This window comes from Hemicordylus capensis, chromosome 4, assembly GCF_027244095.1.
Source record: "Hemicordylus capensis ecotype Gifberg chromosome 4, rHemCap1.1.pri, whole genome shotgun sequence".
Classification (NCBI taxonomy): domain Eukaryota; kingdom Metazoa; phylum Chordata; class Lepidosauria; order Squamata; family Cordylidae; genus Hemicordylus; species Hemicordylus capensis.
In genome coordinates this window covers 173,941,018-173,963,813 of record NC_069660.1, presented here as the reverse complement: position 1 = coordinate 173,963,813, position 22,796 = coordinate 173,941,018, and the positions used below count along the sequence as shown (strand labels likewise).

The window sequence follows — 22,796 nt, the reverse complement described above, 5'->3', positions numbered from 1 at the left end:
GTTTAATGCAAATGAATAAAATATATGATGCTAACATGGTTTTATTAATTCATAAACAGATGTACTTGTGATGACTGCAGCCTTTCTCACATTCTGATGTGTGGAATCGTGGATTCACCAGTTACAGATGGTGTCCATAGTAACCAGCTACCACTACAAATCGATTCTGCTCCGGATTACGTATCTGAAATCCACCTACCTAGTATGTCATCAGGAAGTTCAGGGTCTGGAGCTAGCTCTCCATTTACTGTCCAGCAGATAGACAGACCAAGGCTCATTCTGACAGATAATGGTTCTGGATCAGCTTTGTAAGTGCAATCTTTGCTAATATTTTGATCTTAGTAAAATATAGTTTTTGGGACCAGAATCTAGAGAGTGATGTAAAGAACTTCTACATAAGCAATGAAGTTTCCAAGTCGCCTTCCTTCCAATGGCAATTTCCTGTTCCACCTAATAAACTGCTCCTGAAACCGAACAGAGAAATCTGGGAGTAGGCTCTGACACAGCATCAAGAACTGCATGTCGGAAGACAAAGCAGATAAAAACCGTGTGTGTATAGAAACATTTGCATGCTCTTTGGACTCTCTTGAAAACTTTATATACAGCTGTATATAAAGAAATACTGTATATTTCAAAATTGGTGATGACTTTAAGGTTGTTATTTAATAAGAGATGGTTACAATTATTACAAAGCTTAGACAGAGCATATCGGTAACTTGGTGTTTAAGAAATTTTCTCTAAACATGTTCAATAAACTCTGCATTCCAGTTTGAGCTTCCAGAGTTCTTATGTTATAGAAGTATACATTAAATTAAGAACTGAATTTTATTTTTTGATCTGCCAAAAATTAGCTAATTCAGAATAGGACAGAGCTGAAAATTCTCCAAGAAGAAGTTTGGACTGAATTTGGTGAGAGTTTGGTTGCAGAGGGGGATTTGGCCTACCTTTTTCATCACTCTTTTGGCACTGCAGGCAGCGGCCATTATGTGGTAGCCACCATCCCCCCAGCCCACCCCAGAATGCCCTCCAAGCAATGCTACATCAATACATATAGTCATTCTGATGAGCATTCTAGGAAAATGGCAGTCACCAGATGGCAGCTGCTCGGAGGAATGCTATAGTACTGCTCAGATAATTTTGTTAAAAAGTTGCTGATACAACCCCTGCCCCATGCTTTGCCAGTTGCAAGGGGGCTGTGAAATTAGGGGGATGGGTGTGTGAAATTTCCTCAGTTCAGAGCTGATGGAAGTTAACTTCAGCCCTAGGAAAGCTCACTCGTCACTTGTATATACTATTGTCACACTTTAGGATGATTTGTCTGTTTAAAAATTGTGACCAGTTATACAATTGATATTTATATATTGTCATGGTTAGCATCTAGAATTATTGGTTGACCATTATGAGGAGGCAAGAAGGGATAGACTGTGGATGGGACAGTCCCCCTATTACCTTCTTAAAGTGCCAGTTCTTTCTTTTCCAGCTCATCACTATACAGCTACCACTCTCACCTTTTCCTGCTCATTCACTCCTCACAGTGTGTGTGCTTTTTTCACTCACCACTTTCCCCCACAATCTCCTTGAAGCATCTGTTTCTGCCAAGGGTAATGAATAGCAATGGTATATTCACAGCCATTTCCTTGTGCTCTCCTACTGCACCTAGAAACAGTAAGAAAACATGTGAGGTCATTGTTTTGACAGACCTAGACTTTTCAGTCTGTATTCCACTGAAGCTTCTGCAGTGATGGAGAATCCATATGGTTCAGAATGGTTCAGAATTGCTGGTATGCCTCCAGTACATTTTGTACTGGCATACTGTATTTGTACTGAGCTGATGGCATTGTCCTTCATTGCAATGTGGTACTCCAAGTACTCAGTGAAGCAGAATGATTTGACCATCCAAAATCATATATCAACAGAATCAGGAAACCATTGCTGTCAAGATGCACATGTCCAGCTCAACACTTCAGTTGCTGCAAGTCACTCTCATGTGCTTCCCCCATTTAATAGTTGCTAATATACAGAAAATGAATAAAGAACTGGGTGTGTGCACCCCAAACATAAGCTTTGGCCCTTCCCAAGTGACATGCCCACACCACCACCAGGAGACTCTTCTGTAAGACTCATTCGCATTATATATGGCCTTGTACTTTTTTTGAGAGAGAATGATGTACACAAAAACATCTAACTCCATGTCAATCTACCCATATATGAATAAGGAGCTGGGGTATGCAGCCCAAAAAAACCTCTTGTCCACCCCAGATCATTCATCTGCATCACTGTGAAATGAGTATCCTTGGAGTCATGTCCAATCTAATGCTTTATTTTTGCGCATGTCACATCAAATGTGATTAAAATAAAGATTAAAATAAAACAGAAGGTGTGGACACCAAAAATAACCTGTTGGCCACCCCAGCTGACACATCTATAATACTAGGAGATGGTTTCTTTCAAGACAGCCTAGCACTGATTCTAGCTCTGTCTTTTTATGTGCTTAAGTCATGTTCAAGCATGTTGCCACAATGTCAATCTTTGAAAGGATACATATAAAGGGAAAAGGAACTAGGGAATACACCAGTGTTCCCTCTAACAGGGATTCCCAGATGTTGTTGACTACAACTCCCATAATCCCCAGCCAAAGGCCATTGCAGCTGAGGATGCTGGGAATTGTAGTGAACAACATCTGAGGATCTCTGTTAGAGGGAATACTGGAGTACACCCCAAAATAAGCTTTAGGGCACATTGAATTGGAAGACTTTCAGGCACCATAATATCATATCTAGCCCAGTGCTTTGTTTTCACTCTTAAACATGCTACTTCAGTCTTGCAAAATATGTGTAAAGGAATAATGAACTGGGAATATGTGCACCAAAATAAACTTTGGTTCATCTGCAGTGACACACTTTTACAGGAGAATATTGCCTTTCAAGTGCCCTAGCATACTATCTGATGCATCATGTTTTGTACAAGTCACTTTCAAGCATGCTGATTCTGGGCTAATCTTGGAAAATATGTAAATGAATAGGAAATAGGTGTGTGTGCTCCAAACTAAACTTTGAGCTACCCCAAATAATATACCAACACAAGTGAGAGACTGTCATCTTTGAGATGCCTTATTGTCTCCATTCTGTGTGATCTGGCATCTAGCTTCTAATTTCACAAGAAGATTTCCCTATTACAGACAGTGCATGCTGGTATGAGTGGTGGCCAGACTGTAAGGTATAAAATTTGGTAGTTTAGATTTGTGAATTTAATGCATTTGTTTCAAATAAGAAATATTTGTTTGCCACTGATTCCCCCTAAATGCCTTGACCTTCCAGATTTTTCTAGATATTTGACTAATCGATCTCCCTCGCATGTGCCAAAGTCATATCAGATTCGGGGGGGGGGGGGAGTGGGAAGAAAGAGCAACACAACTATTCCTTATTCTGCAGCAAAACTATATTTTATGCGTGTAATACATATTGTGCTTTTGAATCAAGATTTGCAGGGTCAAAATGCACTGGAGCATCCTTTAAAAAACTGAACCTCTGGATATGCCTCAGGCATCCATATTTTGACATGGGATTTGCTCCCAGAAGTCTTACTCTTGGCTTGGGAACAAATTCTTTTACAGTTGAATGATAGAAGCTGATAATGACCCTACTTCTCACTGAAAAAATTGAATTATAAGACAGTGTGAATCATGCATTTTATTTTAAGAGTTTTCTGCTTCATGGGTTATTGAACATTTTACATAAATAAGGCTTTTTTCCACAGTAATATTGAAGATGAAGATGTTGCACCACTGTCAGAAAAACTTGCCGATATTTATTCCATTAATAACTATGAAAATGCGAAGGTTGTAAGAAATATGACTAGAATCCACAGTGAACTAAATGGTACAGTTGATGACATGGCATTGAAGTATGAGGTACTGTTGTTTTGAAATACATTTCATACATTTGGCAAATGAAAACTCCAATGGAACCTGGTGTATATTTTTTTGTCTTTAAACTATTTACCAGTCTCCCCAGGGGAGCAGCACTTGTAGCAGTTCATCAGAAGCAGATACTGAAGATGTGTCAGAAGCCGATGCTGATGATGGGGAGAATGATAGTGAGCTACCAAGAACTCAAGAGGATGATTTGATGCTTGGAAGAAACATAATAAGGAAGGATGACACCAAAAGGAACAGCCCTCTGCCATCATACCCTGCTCAGCAGGTACATGTCACGTAGTTCTTAGGGCTACTGTAAATTAACTTTGAAGTTCATTTTGAAGTGATTCTGTTCCTTTTAAAATGTATGGGCCTTTTTGATCTTATCTGAAACCACCACCTCCACCCGCTTGGGAAATTCTTCATTATGAAAGGCAGTATATTCAGGTATTTTTCCCCCTATACCTTTTGTCTTGAGGGATGCTTTGGGAGGAAAAAGAAATTGCAAAACAGCTAAATGAGTTATTTGCATCTGTCTTCACTGCATAGGATACAGGGCAGATCACACATGAACTGAATTTCTCGAGGAGGGGGGCTGAAGAACTGAATAAAATAGTGGTGACAAGATGATGTTTTAAGCCACAGGTGTCAAACTCAATTGGATGGTGGGCCAGCTTTTATTCCAGTACACTTCGGGGTGGGGGTGCACATAGCCTCGCACCGCCTTCTGTCTTCCTCTTCCTCCTCCCCCTTTCCTCTTACTCTCACTCTCTTCCTTTCTTCCTCACTCTCTTGGCCTGCCACTTAAATTAGCTGAATGCACTACTTTTTATACCAGAATATGCTTGATGGAAACTTAATTTTTTTTTGTAGTTCCTTGAAGGAATTCTGAATATCATACTTCCCAGTTACCTACAGATATCAAATTTTGCATGACCAAACCTGCCACTTAAATTAGTTGAATGCACCACTTTTTGCACCAGAATATGCTTAAAAGAAAATTAAAATATTTTTGTTTCAGAGATCTTTTTGAATAATATTTTAACTGTTATTGTTCCCAACAGATGTTTAACACACAATATTCCTTTCTAAACTCCAAAACAACATCATGCCCAAGAAAAGCAGAACCTCTCTTCCCACCACCCTTACCCTCCACTCACTTCATTCAATGTTCTCTCTAATTTTTTTCATCTGTGTGCGGAATGAGTTTTGTTCTGAGCAGCAGTATCAAGGCAGTGTGTGTGTATATGCATTCAGAATGGGGCCTTCCTGATTCAACTTGAGCGGGATCTTAAATTAACGGAGCGGACATCAAAATACATGTGAGTGTGTGCACACACGCATGCCTTAGAGCAGTGTTTCTCAACCACCAGTCCATGGACCGGTGCCAGTCTGCGAGGCATTGGGTACTGGTCTGTGAGGCATCACTAATAAAAATCACACACACACACACCCCAAAAAACAAAAAACCAATTTTGGGCCGGCAGAGGCCACCAGGAGCTCTCCGGAGCTCATTTCCAGCCAGCCCTTGCTGCTGGATAACATTCATTTCACTTCCTTGAAATGAACATTATCCAGCCTGGAAATTAGCTCCAGAGAACTGCCCAAAATAGTTTTTTGGGAGGTGCCTGGGGGTCGGGGTGGAGCTGAGGGGGTCAACCCGCTTACTAACTGCTGGTCCAGGAAACTGCACATGAATAATGTACTGGTCTATGATGCCAAAAACATTGAGAAACACTGCCTTAGAGGGAACGCTGACTCCATTCATTTCAGACAAGCCACCTTCCACCACCTTCATTCTTATTCTTCCTTTCCTTCTCCTTCCCTTGCAGAGAGAGAGGCTCCCTCTTTCTCTCACTTTCCTCCTCACTCTGAAGGGAGGAGCTCCTCAGCACTGTGGGAGAAGGTTCAGTTAATCTTCCCCCCAATCCACCAGGCATGCCATTGGCACGCCAGACACTGGGAAGGTGGAAAGGAAGAAGTGGCTCACTGGGGAGGGAAGGAAGGAGCTGCTTGCCCGCAGTGCAGTGGAAGAAGGTTCAGTTCACTTTCCCTCCTGAACATAGGAACATAGGAAACTGCCATATACTGAGTCAGACCATTGGTCTATCTAGCTCAGTATTGTCTACACAGACTGGCAGCGGCTTCTTCAAGGTTGCAGGCAGGAATCTCTCTCAGCCCTATCTTGGAGAAGCCAGGGAGGGAGCTTGGAACCTTCTGCTCTTCCCAGAGCAGCTCCATCCCCTGAGGGGAATATCTTACAGTGCTCACACTTCTAGTCTCCCTTTCATAAGGAACCTGGGTGGACGCTGCTTAGCTAAGGGAACAAGTCATGCTTGCTACCACAAGACCAGCTCTCTACTCTCAGTCAAAGTAGACTGTAGTGAGCTAGATGGACCAATGTTCTGATTCAGTAGATGGCAGTTTCCTATGTTCCTAAGGAAGGACATGATGGACCATTCAAATGGTCCTATTGCCTCCTTGGCTGATTACCTGTTTCTGATGTATTTAAATTTTTGGATTATCTTTACCAGTTTGCTCCTCAAATTGCTTATTTGTTTGCAGCATCATTACATTATGGGTAACGCCAACCACTCCAGCAACTAACATGGACATGGAATAGGACAGTGACACATGCTATCTGATGACACTATGCCCCATGTTGTAACAGCTTGTATATGTTGCAGTTTGGGAATGGAGAACTCATCATGAGGCTATCCAGTGTTGGGTGGATCTCATACACAAGGCTTTGCCATGCACATTTAATTGCTTCTAAAACTAACTAAATACTCTGACTCTGAAAATATTTTCTATTGGTTTCCATGTCTATGGCATTGTGCCTTCTTCTATTGAAGCTAAACTGAAAGTATATCTGAAGAGCCATATCTTTGTTTATATATAAGTATTCAGCGCAGGGAAAAGCATAACAGTTATGAATTAGAAGTTCAATATCACTTGTAAGATATTAGTATTTTATCATAATAGCCTTGGCATGGGAATGAAGATAGGAGGCATATGATTTATGCTTGTACTTGAATTCCTTATTGATTTTATACAGTATTTTTTTCTTCCTCATAAGTTTTTGCTTTTTCACCATATTCGTGATTATTGATGAATAACTTATAATGATTAGCCAATGAGATATTTTATATCAACGTTCTATAACAGGCTTCCCCAGCCTGCGACCCTCCAGATGTTGCTGAACTACAACTCCCAGCATCCCTAGCCACAACTTATTGTGGCTGGGTATGCTGGGAGTTGTAGTTCAGCAGCATCTGGAGGGCCACAGGTTGGGGAAGCCCATTCTATAATAAATAGATGGTAAGGCTGTGCACTATGTCAGATGAGACATTGGCTATGTCGGAATATGTCAGAATTAATCCAACACAGCTATATTTGTTTGTATTAGAAATACAAAAATAAGCTTTCATTATGTTGGAATTCATGTCAGAAACATTGGTATTTTAAAAGGCAGTTTAAGGAATTCTGGTGGCAAAACAAAATTGCCAAAGTGAAATGCTTTATTTGGACTATCTGAAGAGGAGAAGGGAAATATTTTTTGAGTGACAGATCAAGCTGGCCATTAGCAATTTATCATGCCAATTGTGTGAATCTACTACTACGAATATTTATACACCACTTTTCAACAAAAGGTCTCAAAGCGATTTATATAAGACAGTAATAAATAAAGATGACTCCCTGTCCCCAAAGGGCTTCCAGTCTAAAAACATAAGGTAGATACCAGCAATAGCCACTGGAGAGATGCTGTGCCAGGGTTGGAGTCTGTTGTTTTCTAATCGCAGTGTTTCTGGGGAGGGGTAAAGATTCCTTTATTATTTCTCCTCAACTGCTCTTCTTGACATTTGTTCTGTGGACATTTCACATGATGTGACATTAGGGTCGCAGTTGGAACTACAGGTGTATAGTGGTTAATCATGCATCTCTTAGGAATGAGGTGGAAAAGGGGTGGGGAGGGCAAGGAGCAATTTCCTCCAAAGTAGGCAGGCTTACTGGTTAGAGTACAGGCTTAATTCCTGAACATTTTGCAATTTTCTGCTATAAAACAAAACTGTTATGACACTTTTAAAAACTCTTTTAAAAATTGTTAAAGGTGGACCAATATACTTTAAACTCTACACACTCTATTCATTTACCATATATTACTACCTTGAGAAGTCTGAGAACTTTCTACCAAGCCATTCCATATAGTTTGTTCCCCATTGATCTCTATGGGAAATCTAACATAAATCAGATATCTGACAGTCTCTAGCTAAAATCTGAATCTGACCATTTTTCTATCAGAATCAAATGTGTATGACAATATGGCAAATATTTATATACCACTTTCGAACAAAAGTTCCCAAAGCAGTTTACATAATTCTTTGACGTGGTGTCTGTCTTCTACACAGATGGTCTCTGCGCAGGCGCATAGCCCATATGTGTAGAAGTACAGATGACCACTAGAAGAACCAACGTTACAGGTGAATAACCTGTAGAAATAAATAAATACATAAAATGGCTCCCTGTCCCCAAAGGGCTCACACTCTAAAAAATAAATATGATAAACACCAGCAACAGCCACTGGAGGGATGCTGTGCTAGGTATGGATAGGGCCAGTTGCTGCCAATCACCACTTTAGCAATGTGCCTCTTTGCTCAGTTAGCAGGGGACGAACTGATCGTGTCAGATTAGATCCAACTTTTTCTCCCATGTACTGGCCTAATAAATGATATTGATATCTAGAAGAATTAAGGTTAATTTACATCTAATTTCAAGCGTATATTGTCTACTAGCCAAGTCATAATGCCGTGCTCAGGTTAGGTAGTGGACTGTCAGTGGTCTTGAAATCTGATATCCTTGAATGCTTGCAGATCAACCAGTATTCTACTACCTTACCTGTACAGAATAAGTTGTAAAGGCAACTTATTAATAGTTGTAAATGCAAATTAATAGGTGCAATTAACATGGTGTTAAGCTTGTTATAGAATTCTGCCTTGCACATGGGTCATTCCTATCATTTAGGGAGAAAAGCTTAAATTTTATCAAATTTACTACTTTTTCTTTTAGAATTAAATAAAATCTTTCCAATTTTGCTGTATGATTAAAACTGCACACTCTCTTTTTCTTTCTTGCAGGCTGATCAAGCTTCAGTTTGTTGTGAATGCCATGTCTGTAATCAGGGAAGCCCAGATGCCTCTTCTTCAGACACCGAAATGAGCTGTCTTCCTCCTGGACATCAATTTAGGAACCCAGAAAACCCTGCACATCCTGCTCTTCATCTTTATCCTCACATCCATGGACAAATACCACTGCATACTATTCCTCACTTGCCGCCTCCACTCATTCACCCCTCCTTGTATACAGCTTCCACATTTGCTCAGAATAAGGTAAGGTGGTTTTCAGACATCCAAGAAATTTCCTGAATAACTGCATTTGATCAGTTTAAAATAATTAATTAATTCACTTAAATGTTATCAAATATCATAAATAATGAGACAGACTTCAAGTTCATTAGGTGATCATAATTTAGATGCGTTACACTAAGGTTTCCTAAAAGCAGAAGCACATGGAACCACTAAAATAAGTGCATAAAAGTTAAGAAGCTTGTATTTTAGTAAATTTAGATTTGTTTTGAGATTACAGTATGATTCAGGAGTACAAAGCTACAATTATTATTTCCTTCCAAAATATTCTGACAAAAATACATATAGGCAGCAAATTGTATGGAAGGGCGGTGGGGAGGTAGGTAGCCCTTCTCCCTCAAAACAAAGTGTGGTCCTGACTCATGATGATATCCTATCACTCATCAGTTCCTGCTTTCTCTGCCCCATTGAATGGAAGAGGGAGTCTTCTACGTAGCACTGGTTTGCAGTCATATATTGCCTAATGTAAGAGGGGAAGCTATCAAACTTGAAAAGTTGATAAATTGATGGCTCTCTCTAAATATAGGAGAACTGCTTTATGACTCTTTGTGTATGGAGAAGTGTATGGGTGTGCTTTTTTAATGGCAAAAGCTTAAAATAAGTTTTATTCCAAGAGTATAATATACACTATTATGTAGACATTAGAACTTATATACACTAGAACTTATATTCTGTTCTTATATTAACAGAAGTATTGTAAGTTTTCTTTGGCTTATTACTGTAAGCTTGTGATATGTTTTGATTTTTTAAAAATAGCATAAGCTGTGATTGGATCCATGCATTTCATCTAACGCTTGACACTTAACTAATTAACCTAACATAAATTTAAAATTTTTTTTAGTGCTTGTAAATTTTGTCTCCTGTAGGGCTGGTGATGAAAAATTCTTTGTAACTAGATGCTGATGTGATGAAATCTAGACACCAAATAAGTAGTTTTACTTCTAATTACTGTTTATTGTACTGCACTCAGATGTAACATTTTCAAAATTGTTTCCCCCATCAGGTTTACTAATGAGCTATTAAATTTGATGAATAAATAAAACAATACAAATCTCATGAGGGGGTTGGAGCCTTGGTTCAGGAAGCTGGTTTTTTTGTGGGAAAGAAAAAAGCTTGTTTGCTCCTTTACAAGAAACCCTGCAAAACCCGGGAGAAACTTGTACAGGAGGTCCTCAATATTCATGGGGTTCCATTCCACAGTTGTGCCACGGATATGGAAACTGTGAATAGAGAGGCATTAAAGTTAATGTATTCACAGGGGTTAGGTTCCCAGTCGGCCGAAAATGCTTCAAAATTGCCAAAAGGAATGCCCGAAAATCTCCATCGTCTAGGTTTTTTAAAAAGATGGGAGCCATTTTGTGGCTCTGAACAAAATGGCAGCCAGAAATGACCTTGGTGGTCATTTCCCCATGCCTTACAGGAACCCCCACCCACGTGTTCGAACTGATTCAAATGCGGGGGTTCTGAACCTGTTTGGCATTCTAGGAATAGAATGCTGAACAGGTTTGTGCACATCCCTAGTTGCTGGAAAGATAGATTTTCAGTTGTTATAACTAAATAATTGGTTTGTTTGTTTTTAAAAGGTGATAGTTATACCAATTTGTATATAATCAAAAAGTTAATTGAACGATACTGTATTACATTAACACCATCTCAGCACTGGACTGAGGTTAAAGTATTGCAGTTAGTGTTTGATTAATTGAGGCAGATCTTAAGACTGTCAAATGATACAGAATACACAATAAAGTGTTTCAACTAGCTCAACTTCACAGGTGTCTGTTATGGGTGCCAGTTTGTTCCCTCTGTCATTGTGGCATATTATAACCAAAGTCTGTTGGAAAACTGTTGCAAGGTGTTGTCCTTCAGTGCATGGAGAATATGTAAGGCTGAACTGAATGATCCTTTAGGCTTTCCAGGAATATGACTGTTTCTTAAGTAGTCAAGAACCTACCAATAATAAATAATAATAAAATATTATTGAAATAAATAAATACCAAGAGATTTGGACTGTGATCCGTCATACTCATAAGAGTGGGTTCTGTGCCTGCGCGAGACCATTCGGACAGAATTGACTAGCTCCTTGAAGCGCTTAGCCCCGCCCCCTACACGTAGTGCACTTCCTTAGTTTGGACGGGCTAGTGTTTTCTCCTCAGTTCCTTTCTGACCGCCATTGTGTCGGCTTCTCAGTTGGAACTTTTTTCCTGTGGAAAAAGAAGGAAAGATATACTTCATTTTACTCCTCTGACTCGGACCAGACTTTACTATGTTTAAAAAACAATGGGACAAACGGACGGATTTTTTCGGCTGTGACTTGGACTAATGGATGAGCTTCAACAGCCTTGACTCAGAACTGACTTGGGCATTTAAGTACCACTCTATCCCCCCCCCCATTTTCCATCCTCATGGAAAAGAAAAAAACACCTTTTAAATGTTTTCTCCCCTGTAATGCTAAGCTCCCTTCAGCAGATGACCATGATCTCTGTCTCCTGTACCTTGGGGAAGAGCATAACACGCCCACCTGCAAGATATGCTTGACTTTCTCTCACTAAACGTAGAAAAATAGAGTGCTCCACCTTACGGTCGCGCTGTATGATGAGGCGCTCTGTCCCAGCAAGCCGGTGTCCCGCTCACCTGCCAACGCGCCCGTTCCTTCGATGTCGAGCATGGTGTTGATGTTGAAGTTGAGGACTGTGCAGGTGCAGTCAAAATCCTCGACTCAGAATGCCATGACATTGGAATTTAGCACTCCTTTTAAGGTGGCAAAACCACCTTTGGACTCGACGCACCGTAAGTGTCACAAGTCTTGACACTGTGAACAGGATGCCGAAGGAGTGCCTCTTTCTAAGTAACATTGGGATAAGAATGCTAAGCCTTGGTGTGAAGAGCTTGTGGCTGTCTCTCAGTCAAAGCTGTCTCCAACTGGCCTCCAGTCAATGCCAGGGCATTCTCCAGTTCAAACTTTGATGTCAGCCTTGATGCCAACCTCTCAGCATCATGGTCATCCTTTGACTTCGATGATGACGCCAACTTCAATATTGACGGTTCGGCCCCATGACCAATCACTGTCTCCTGCCAAGACCCCATTGCAATCTCCTTCTCCAGCATCCCAGCTGCAGTGGGGGGTGGGGTCGACTCTTCGACCTTGCCGGTTGTTTTCAACACCAACAATAAGGATCTGGATCCTAGTTTGGGCCCTGGTGACACTCAATGTCTTCTCAACATGCTCAGTTGCAACGAAAGCACCCTGTTGGCCTCAACATTTTATGGTTTCCTTAGCCAGGGAAACCTCCTGGAGGAGGTTGGGCTTGATGCTGATGCCAATGCTTCGGCTCGATCAGTGGCAAAAACACCTGGAATGTTACCTACTGCACCCCTTCGGTTGGTTCACTGATGCCTTCAGCCTTTTAAGCTCTCTGCTCGATGTCGATGTGTGTCTTGGCTATGCATACTGACAGTCCACATCCCTGGAGGGCAGTAAGGGATTATGTCACCAGGCTGGGCTTCGTTCAGGAAGGAGGCTAGGGTGATGCTTCTCTATTGATCCTCCTCCAGGTCTCCTACAGGACTGTCACGACTATAGACACTGGAAGCTCCAACAACAGGCCTCGGCTATTATGGTTCCCATAGCCACCCAGATGACTCCTCCTCCAGAGGATCCCATACCTGTTCCTATGGTGGTTTTGATGGCCACTTTGAGGTGGGACCCCCTGGGGGAACCTCCCAATACAGCCCGCCTTGTCTCTATATCTATGCAAACTGTGGGAGCTCCCAAGGTTCCTGCACTGAAGAGTCAGCCTACTCAGACAGTGACTTTAAACACTACCTCGTCTATGATACAGACTGCCCCAAAGAAGGGACCTACTCCAGTTCCACAGACAGTCATACTTACGGATGACTACGACTCTGATTCTTCTACATTCAGCTCTTCCAATTCCTCTGAGCACCCAGATGATCAATCAATCAATCAATCAATCAATCAATCAATCAAATAAATAAAAATAAGATCTACTCAACTTCTTCTCTTGCAGTCAAAATTGCAAACTGTACTGTGTGTTTTGTCAAGTACTCCGAGTCTCTGTGGGATTCCATCTTTGATTTGGGTCCGGAGGAATTCTTTGCTAAGTTTAATGATATTCACTCCTCAGTTACCTTCCTTACTGGGCAACAATTGAGCAATGCCAAGCACCTGGCAAAAACCAAGTTGCATACTTTGGCAACTGCAGTCTCCTTGTGGAGGCATACGTGGCTGCAGTCCACTACTCTCCAACCAGATGTGAAAGACAGAGTAGAGAATTTGCCATTTGATGAGAAGGGTTAGGGTACTTGACAGTACTGAACCTGCTTGAGGATCTGGACATCCAAGTAAGTTGGACGAAGTCCAGACTACAGCCAGTGAAGAAGACAGACTACTTCGGGGCCATCCGCGATGCAGAGTTGCAACAGGCCTTTCTGCCCAAAGAGTGCTTCTTGCACATCAAGAACCAGAGAGCCACCTTCGTGGCACAACCCACTCAGAGAGCGCACGAAGTGCAGAAACTGCTGAGGCTCATGGCGTTGTGCACCTCTACTGTACACCATGCCAAGCTACGACTTGAATGTCTTCAACTCTGATTTCTTTCAGTTTTCCAGACAAATGTGGACAATACTCACAAGCGGCTGACAGTTCCTTATCCAGTCTTGCTTTCTCTCCAGTGATGGATGAAGGAAATCAACCTACTGTCACGAGTCCCCTTCCATGTACCTCAACCAACTGCCTGGGTCACAACAGATGCTTTCCTGCAGGGCTGGGGAGCCCACAGTGGGGATCTCTGAGCTCAAGGTGTGTGGTCTCCAAACCAGCGCCAGCTGAATATAAAGTTTGTAGAGCTTCTTGCGGTCTTTCAGGCGCTGAAGTCCTTCCAGCCATCCCCGAAGGGTAAGATGGTCCAAGTCAGCCTGGACAACACCATGGCAATCACGTACCTAAACCACCAGGAAGGAACAATGTCCCGCTATCTTTGCATTCTGAATCTGCAAATTTGGAATTGAGCAATAGCGCAACAAATGACTTGGACTGTGATTCACATCAGAGGTGTAGAGAACTCTCTTGCAGACCACCTCAGCAGATCACAAATCTACCTACAACAGCACGTATGGGAAGTCAGTCTGACGTAGCAATAAGTGCTGTTCAAAGCCTGGAGGACCCCAGAAATCAACCTGTTCACGACATTGCAGAACAAAAACTGCTCCCAGTATTGCTCGAGTTCAAGAATCAGCTATAACTCAAGAGGGGATGCCTTTCAATTCAATTTGGGTAGAAAATTTCTATACGTCTTTCCCCCTTACCTTCTACTGAACAGGGTTCTGGTGAAAATCCTGCAGGATTCTGAAACTGCATATTAATTACTCCATGGTGGCCTCAATAGCCATGGTTTCAGCAAGCACTCAGACTGTCGAAGGGTCGCCACAGATGATTGCCTCAGTGTGAGGATCTTCTGGTACAAAAAGGCGGCAGGCTTCACCATCCCAACCTGAAAACTCTGAACTTGACTGCCTGGAGGATAGGCTGCTGAGTGACATCTTTCTCAATGACAGAAACAAATATACTTGCACCAACTAAAACAGCAAATGGAAGCAATTTCGGGTCTATGTGCAGAAGCATGGCTTCCTGCCTCAGGCTGCTACTTCTCGCCAGTTCTTGTTATACTTTACGAACCTAAAACAGCAGAAGGTGGCCAAAGTTTCCATCAAAGTCTATTTGGCCGCCAATTCTGCTCGCCATCCTGAATGGGACAGAAAGACAGTTTTCTCTCATTCGGAATTGGAAAGTTTACTACAAGGTGTAAACAACCTCTACCCACCTATCTGTCTGCCAGGGTGGAGCCTATCCCTGGTTCTTTCAGCTTTAACAGAGTCTCCATTCGAGCCCATGGTGACAGCCCTTCCTAAACTTGTGATGCTAGAGACAGCTTTTCTTTTAGCCATAATGTCGGCCTGACTGGTGAGCAAACTAAATGCCCTTCGCATTTATGTCCCCTATGCTACATTTTATGAAGACAAGGTAGTGCTTTGCTTGGACCCTGAATTTAGGGCTAAAGTGGTTATGGACTCCCAACAGTGACATTATCTTGCCTATCTTCTTCTGAAATCTCACAATGGCTCTGGAATGCTCACTGTATTCCTTGGATGTACGGCATGCACTCCTATTCTACTTGAATCTGACCAAGCCCCATAGGAAGACAAGATACCTTTTTGTGGGTTACAAGGGCGAAATGAAAGCTTGCCAAATTTCCAGACAGAGACTATCCCACTGGATTGTGGAACTCATTTTCCTGGCATACAAGCACCCAAAAAGTGGAGCCCCCAAAGATCATACAGGCTCACTCTGCCAGGACTTATGCTACCACTTCTGCTGCCCATATGGCTGGCATTAAGCTCAAGGACATTTGTCCAGCAACAACTTGGTCATCTGAGCATACCTTTGATAAGCACTATGTCTTGGACCTTTGCTCTGCAGCTCAGGCCAGTTTCAGAAGGGGTGTGCTGAAAAGGGTCTTAGCATACTTCACCTGCCCCCAGACTGACCGCTCGTTAGTCACTCACTCTTATGAGTGCAACGGATCAGGATCCAGATAAACAGGTTGCTCACCTGTAACTTTTGATCTGGATGTTAACTGTTGCAATCATAAGACCCTCCCGCTGGCCCCAATGCAGTATGCAAACTGACAATATGTGTGTTGACAAGGTGCTGCTTACCTTGTCAAACTGTGAACTGGATCCGTATGATGATTGAATCCAAGTGTTGGTCCTTCAGGAACTGAGGAGAAAACGCTAGCCCACCCAAACTAAAGAAGTGCACCACATGCAGGGGGCAGGACTAAGTGCTTCGAGTAGCTTGTCAATTCTGCCCAAATGGTCTCGGCATGTGCAGAACCCACTCTTATGACTGCAACAGATCACTTCCAGATCAAAAGTTAAAGGTGAGCAACCTGGTTTGCTTGAACAAATTGATGCAAAATCTGTCATATTATGGAAATAGGCAATAGATTGAATTCTTTGGTGCATTTTTCTGTAATAATTTGGATGGACGACATGTATAGAACAGTTGCATGGACTTCAGTCTATTTACTAATGAGACATTACCATCAACAAAATGGTCCTTTGCAGAAGGGGACTTTCAGAAGAACAGCTACAGTCTCTTCTGGAAACCAAGATTTCTTCTTTGTCCCACCCAAGGATTGCACTGTAATTACACTGTTACAGAAGAGACTGTAATTCTTCTGAGATACATACCAGTTGCCAGACTGGTCTGCTACCACTAGGGGGAGACAAGGGAATTTGCCAATTTCCAATGAATTGTTCTTCCTTGCAGAAGCAGAGAAATTGTTCCATCTCTTGGAAATTTTATATTGCTTAAAACAACAACAACAACAATAACAACAAGAGAGCCTGGGAATGCCCCCCTCCCCTGTTTATTTTTAGTTCTTTAAACTCATTTTGACCAGTATTATTATGGCTCCTTTTCTTTACTATTAGCATCAAGGCCTGAAGTTGCATTTGAGATTATTTCCTGCCCAAGGAAAGTGGGCAGCAGAAGAATAAAATTCTCACAGTGTGTCTAAAAAGCTATGAGTTGGTGCTGGCATGAGAAGCAGGAGAGCACAGGTTTATCAGTTTTTTTAGAGGTACTTAGACTTTTAAGAGTTCCATGGAAGGAATGTTCTACCAGCTATGGCTTTTGTTATCATAGCACTAGGATGCGAAAACTAGATGAGATGAGCCCTTCTAAGGCCAGGGTTTAGAACCCGAAGTGTCACAGAGTCTAAGAGGTAGGACTGGAAGCTGAATTTTACAAAATGATTTGAACTAACCAGCTCCTGTGGAGAGTGGAAGGAGAATCAACTATCAGCTTAGTTGCTCCAGGCAAGTTCTCTTAATGAAGCATGTGAAATTGACGCTCAGTGTTGTTGCCAACCATTGCACTTCTCTTTTCCTCAATGGTGGCGGTTTTCCCTTTGAAACAGCAAAGCTGCTACCACAGCTGAAGCTGATAGGCAAGGTCAACCAGACACCACTAGGGTCCTCTACTTGGCATATAGTATATAGGAGCACTTCTATTACATCTCAGTTGATTACACCGTTTTTCCTTCAATGTGTTTAATAATTTTTGGAGTGAAGATAAACAAACAGCTTGCTAATTAGAAATACCCTCTTTGTAGGCACTGGTCCAGAATCATACAAACAAGCATCAAGTACTCAGTACATCACTCCAAGATCATATCTACCCAAGCTGTTTTGGGACTACAGCAGACTGGAAGAGTTCTAAATTTCTAAGCATTTGGGGATCAGAAGTCATGAATGAGAAGGACTGGAATACTTCCACGTTTTTACAAGATACATTTCCTGGTGAGAGTATAATTCTGTATTAATTAATTAATTCTATTTTACTCAGAAAATTCTATTTTACTCGGAAAGCTGCTTAGACAGAAAAGTGTGCCTCCTGCCTAGGAGGATAGTGTTCATTACAGGGAACTGCCCATCCAGAAGGCCCATGCAGAAACAATCTAACTGAAGATTTTGCAAGTTTATTGTAATATAGCTGACTGAAAAGTTTAATATCTGAAAACTCCTTATTTCTGTAACAACCAGTTATGTTGGATCATTGAAACCCATTTTGTTGAAACCAGGAATCTTTAGTTATGTTAAGCCTTTTCATTTATATGAAATATGGCAAATTGACATTGATCCTGGTCCACCCTCCATACACTTCAGGCTCTAGATTCTATCTCAAGCTTCAGCCACTGAATTCAAAAAGCTGAGCTAGGTAGCATACCCTATATCCATTTGGGGGTATAGCTACCAACTTCCCCAGTTTGACTCTGACACCTATTTTCGTCCAGGGAGTCTCTTAGACTGATAATTAAAAAAAATAAAAATAAAACAGCACACATATAATGCCTACCCATTATATATGTGCCTACCCATCTTGCTGGGTGGGCATGGTGAGCCCACCTGGTAATATCAGCAATATGATAGGGAGTGCCTGTATGAACATCTGGAAAACAGCAGTTATGTCCTCTGACTCCGTCTTTATACATCATTATACAATGGATGTGCAAACATGTCAGATGCTGCAATTTGGATGATCAGTTTTCAAAACCATCTTTGCATGAGGCTCATTTCAATCTCTGAATAGTTTCTAGTTTGCTTCCAGGCTAAATTCTTTAAATAGATCTTTCAAGACCAGTTTAGCCTGGATCCAGGTTACCTTTGAGAATTTAAAACAATGGTTCCACAAAGAACTTAATATAGTACTATATTTTCCAGTAGTGTCCATCCTTTTAACCAAGATTCTTCAGTAATGTTTATTCGCAAGTAAATCCTGTACAGCAAAGTTCCCTTACACCATTAATTTAACAGCTTCTTGTTTCCAGGTGCTGCCCATGTTGTTGTTGCCTGTTTGGAGCAGTTGAAAATTAGTTATGACTTTCCCTTTATTAGATAGCATTGGTCCTGTCGTGGGAGGAAGCTTTAATTATTGATTTTGCCAAATAGCACTTCTTTGATACAAAATAAAATGATGCACTTGACAGCCATTCCCCTGCTTCTGTCGGGGTCAAACTGGGTGTTACTTTAAGGATGCAACTGTGATCTTGTTTTTTCTTTAGTTTTGAGGCTGATTCAGATAGGGGCCAGAGCAGGAAAGAGGGTTTTTGCCCCTGCCATGGTCACATGCCAAGAGGAGTTTTTCTCCCTGGTAAAAAGGACTACAGCAAGGGCAAAGAGGTTAAGGAACACACGCGCGCACACCCATTGTAATCTGAATTGGTACCCCTACTTATAAAACAAAAAAGCCACCCAAAAAGGCATGTTCCTGTTTAGCACATGCTTAAAGTAATTTGACTCAAGATTATCAGATGAAGGAAGACTGCCTTAAAAAAATTTTTTTTTAATCTCAGTGCAGCAGTGGAAAAATGTTCTGAAGAGGACAATAAAAATACAAAAATGTGTCCACTACTTAGACTGAAGAATGAGAAGGGAGTCTGGCACAGCCAAAGACTACCCCTTCCCATCTGGGGGTTGTGGATGCAGACTGGAGAGTTGACTCTTAACTTTAATCCCATCAGATCCTTTCCAAGCAATCCTGTGGAGTAGGGATGTGCATGAAACAGATTTTGCATTTTGTTTCGAGTTCTAAACAAAATGCAGACAGCCAAAACGTTTTGTTGAAACAGTGATCAACTCAGTTGTTTTGATGTAACAAACCTCAAAATGTTTTGAGTGTTTCGACCATAGGGAACAATGGGGAAACTCAAAACACCCCATTGTTCTCCATAGGTACCTCTTATGGACCCCAAATTGGGTTGGTTAGTCGGGCATGATGTGTGCTACCTACTACCCAACCCACAAAAGAAATGGTTATCATAACCATTTCATAAAAGAAATGGTTACCATAACTTCTTGGTTGGACAGCCAACCAAGAAGTAAGGAGATTACAAGCCAATCGGAAGCCAGTGTCAGAAAACCAATCAGCAAGGGGAAAACAGGCCTCCAAAATGGTGCTCGAAACGTCAAAACATTTGCAGCAGAAATAGGGCTGTTTTGTTCCAAGCTCAAAAGAGGTCCTTTATTTAAAGGGAGTTTTGTTTCGAGTGTGAGACACTTAAAATGGCCTGATTCGAGTGGAAACGTTTTGTTGAAAAGGTTACTCAAGAGAGCGCCTCCTTTGTTATGAACCCTGCCGCCTATTAAGATCATCTGGGGAGGTCCAGTGACAGTTGCTGCTGGCTTGGGGCTGGGCCTTCTCTATTGCTGCCCCAGAGCTTTGGAATGCACACTCTGTCAAAATAAGAGTTTCTCCATCTCTGGTTGTGTTTAAAAAGACCTGTAAGACACACCTGTTTTCTCAGGCATTTAATTAAAACTAATTTTAAACCGTTTAATTGTTTTACTCTGTGAAATTGTTTTATTCTGTGAATTATTTTTTATCTTTTATATTCTGTGAAAGTGTTTTATCTTAATTTATTTTTATATTGTAATTTGGATTATTTGAGCCGCCTAGATATAGATATATACGAATATACCAGGTGGAGTAAGTAAATAAGTAGATGCTGACTCAGATTGGGATTTGTTTGCTTACTTGCTTCTCACTTTTCTCTTGTGAGATGTATTATGACTGCGTTTCCCAATTTTTAAAAACTTAATGCCAATTTTTTTAAAAAATGAATACAGTACTGATAACACTTAAACTGCTTAACAGATTTATGTTTCTTTCATTTTTGAAGGGAATGATATTGTAGCAACAGCATGCTCAGAACTGGGACCTAATGTAGTTCCTGTAACATCTAGAAATGAAGGAACAGTAGTGACTGATAGCAAAAAGAGGGAAAACATTTTAAAGAAAAAATGTCTATACCATTTTCAAGATGCTTTTATGGACACTAACAAAGTTGTTATGGCAACATCATCTGCAACTTCTTCAGTCTCATGTACAGCTACTACAGTACAGTCAAGCAACAACCAGTTTAAAGTTTCATCTAAAAGTCCATCGTTGCTAGGTAATGACTAGATATTGCCATTTTAATAACTAATCCAAATTTGGACATATTTAAGCCATGAATACCACAGTTATGGGCCTTCTTTCTAGACTCTGCCAGTTCCAGCTTCCTGCTGTCCTCACTGCTCGACTTGCTTTTTAAACATTTGTCCAACTCTGCTTCCCTTTCCATCTCTGTGTGGCTGCCCTTTGTTGTCCCCATTTGTTTCATTTCAAACCTTGATGCCTGCTGGCTTGCCATTTTCCTTTCTGACAACACCCTCACCTTGCTCCTTGGTGATTTCAGTATTCACATTGATAGTCCCTATTTACTCCACTGCTTCCTTTCCTTAAACCCCCCTGTCTTTGAACTAACTTTCCCATGAACTGCTTTGAGAACTATTCATCTCTAAATAACTACTTTGTCTCCTCTGACTTCTCTGCTATGGCATCTCTTTCCCCAGGCTCTACCTCTTCCTCTTTCCTTTTCTTTTTTGTCTATTGAGAGTTTTTACTATTTACTGATTCTATCAGTGATCTGCAGCCTGTTTATTAATAGCTTTCTCAAAAGTGAAAAAAGTTAACCTGGTGCAGACACCCCCACCCCCAAATACAGGTACAGGTAGGAATTTGCTGCTGTCTACCTTGCTAAGCAGCTCTGATATACCACCACGCTAATCTCCACTATTGCTACGAATATATACTGCTTTGCAACAAAACATTTTACGATATAATTCATGTAGCTTTTAAAACAAAATACAACTAATTGGGAAGTACTTGTGCGTGAATATACACTTTAGACACAGCCAGATTGTATCTGTAAAATTTCAAAAATGGTTGCCACTGAAGTGAAGGTTGCAGAATAACTTTTCTGTTTCGTGTTTAGGTGATGTTTTCCACGGTATCAGTTCAGAAGATCACAGATGTTCTGCATCAGCTGCATCACAAAACGGCCCCACTAGTTTAGCATCACTTCCTTCTCTTTCTCCTCTGGTACTTTCTCCAGCCTCTGCTCCTCATCACCCAAGCGTAAATGCTCCATCTTTCTCTGGAGTTGCCCCAACAGCTCCTGGCTTTGTGGATCCCCATTCAGATCTCTATCCCACAACAGTTGCACCTACATCAACTACAGAGGGCTTGATTAGTGCCCCATCAAGTGTTTGCAGGTGAGATTTTGTTTCTCTTTATGTTTGTATTTAAAAATAGTAATACAAATACAAAACGTTGCAACATAGCCACATGTTTTTAATGTCTGAATTAATTACTTATTATACTGGCACATTCACACCAGTATAGTTAAGATAAGGAGTTGTTTTGGCACATTCTGCCATTACAAGTTCTGAACATTCTATTGATCAAATCTGCTTGACCATTTGCAGACATAAACTAGGTAACAAGAGACACCACCCCTCCAGATCTAGTGCATAGGAAGCTGCCATATACTGGGTCAAACCATTAGTCCATTTAGCTCAGTATTGTCTACACAAACTGGTAGCAGCTTCATAAGAACAGCCCTGCTGGATCATGCTCAAGGCCCATTCAGTCCAGCATCCTTTTTCACACAGTGGCCCATTCAGTCCAGCACCCTTTTTCATACAGTGGTCTTTGAGAAGCCCACAGGCAACTGGTGTTTAGAGTCATCTTGCCTCTGAAGCTGGAGGTGGCCTATAGCCTTCTCCAGGTTTGCAGGCAGGAGTCTCTTTCAGCCCTATCTTGGAGATGCCAGTGAGGGAACTCGGCATGCAAGTGCTCTTCTCAGAGCATCCCCATCTCCAAAGGGGAAAATCTTAAAATGCTCACATGTAGTCTCCCATTCAAATACAGCCAGGTTGGACCCTGCTTAGCAAAGTGGAGAATTCATGGTTGCTACCACAAGACAAGCTTTCCACCCATGTGCAGATGCACTGAAAAATGGATGAACTACAGCTGTTTGAATTTCAGC

The 22,796-nt window shown here is 41.4% G+C and overlaps 1 protein-coding gene across 3 annotated transcripts in view; it reads left to right on the top strand.

Moving 5' to 3' along the window:
- FAM193A (family with sequence similarity 193 member A) overlaps window positions 1-22,796 on the top strand; it is a 112,688-nt gene that overhangs the window by 64,015 nt on the left and 25,877 nt on the right. For all 3 annotated transcript variants that reach the window (XM_053242902.1, XM_053242903.1, XM_053242904.1), the window contains exons 5-11: window positions 60-308; window positions 3,757-3,910; window positions 4,005-4,202; window positions 9,052-9,303; window positions 17,538-17,724; window positions 20,604-20,876; window positions 21,741-22,020. In XM_053242902.1, the coding sequence (XP_053098877.1) occupies window positions 60-308; window positions 3,757-3,910; window positions 4,005-4,202; window positions 9,052-9,303; window positions 17,538-17,724; window positions 20,604-20,876; window positions 21,741-22,020 (1,593 nt within the window). The remainder of the gene's footprint in view (window positions 1-59; window positions 309-3,756; window positions 3,911-4,004; window positions 4,203-9,051; window positions 9,304-17,537; window positions 17,725-20,603; window positions 20,877-21,740; window positions 22,021-22,796) is intronic.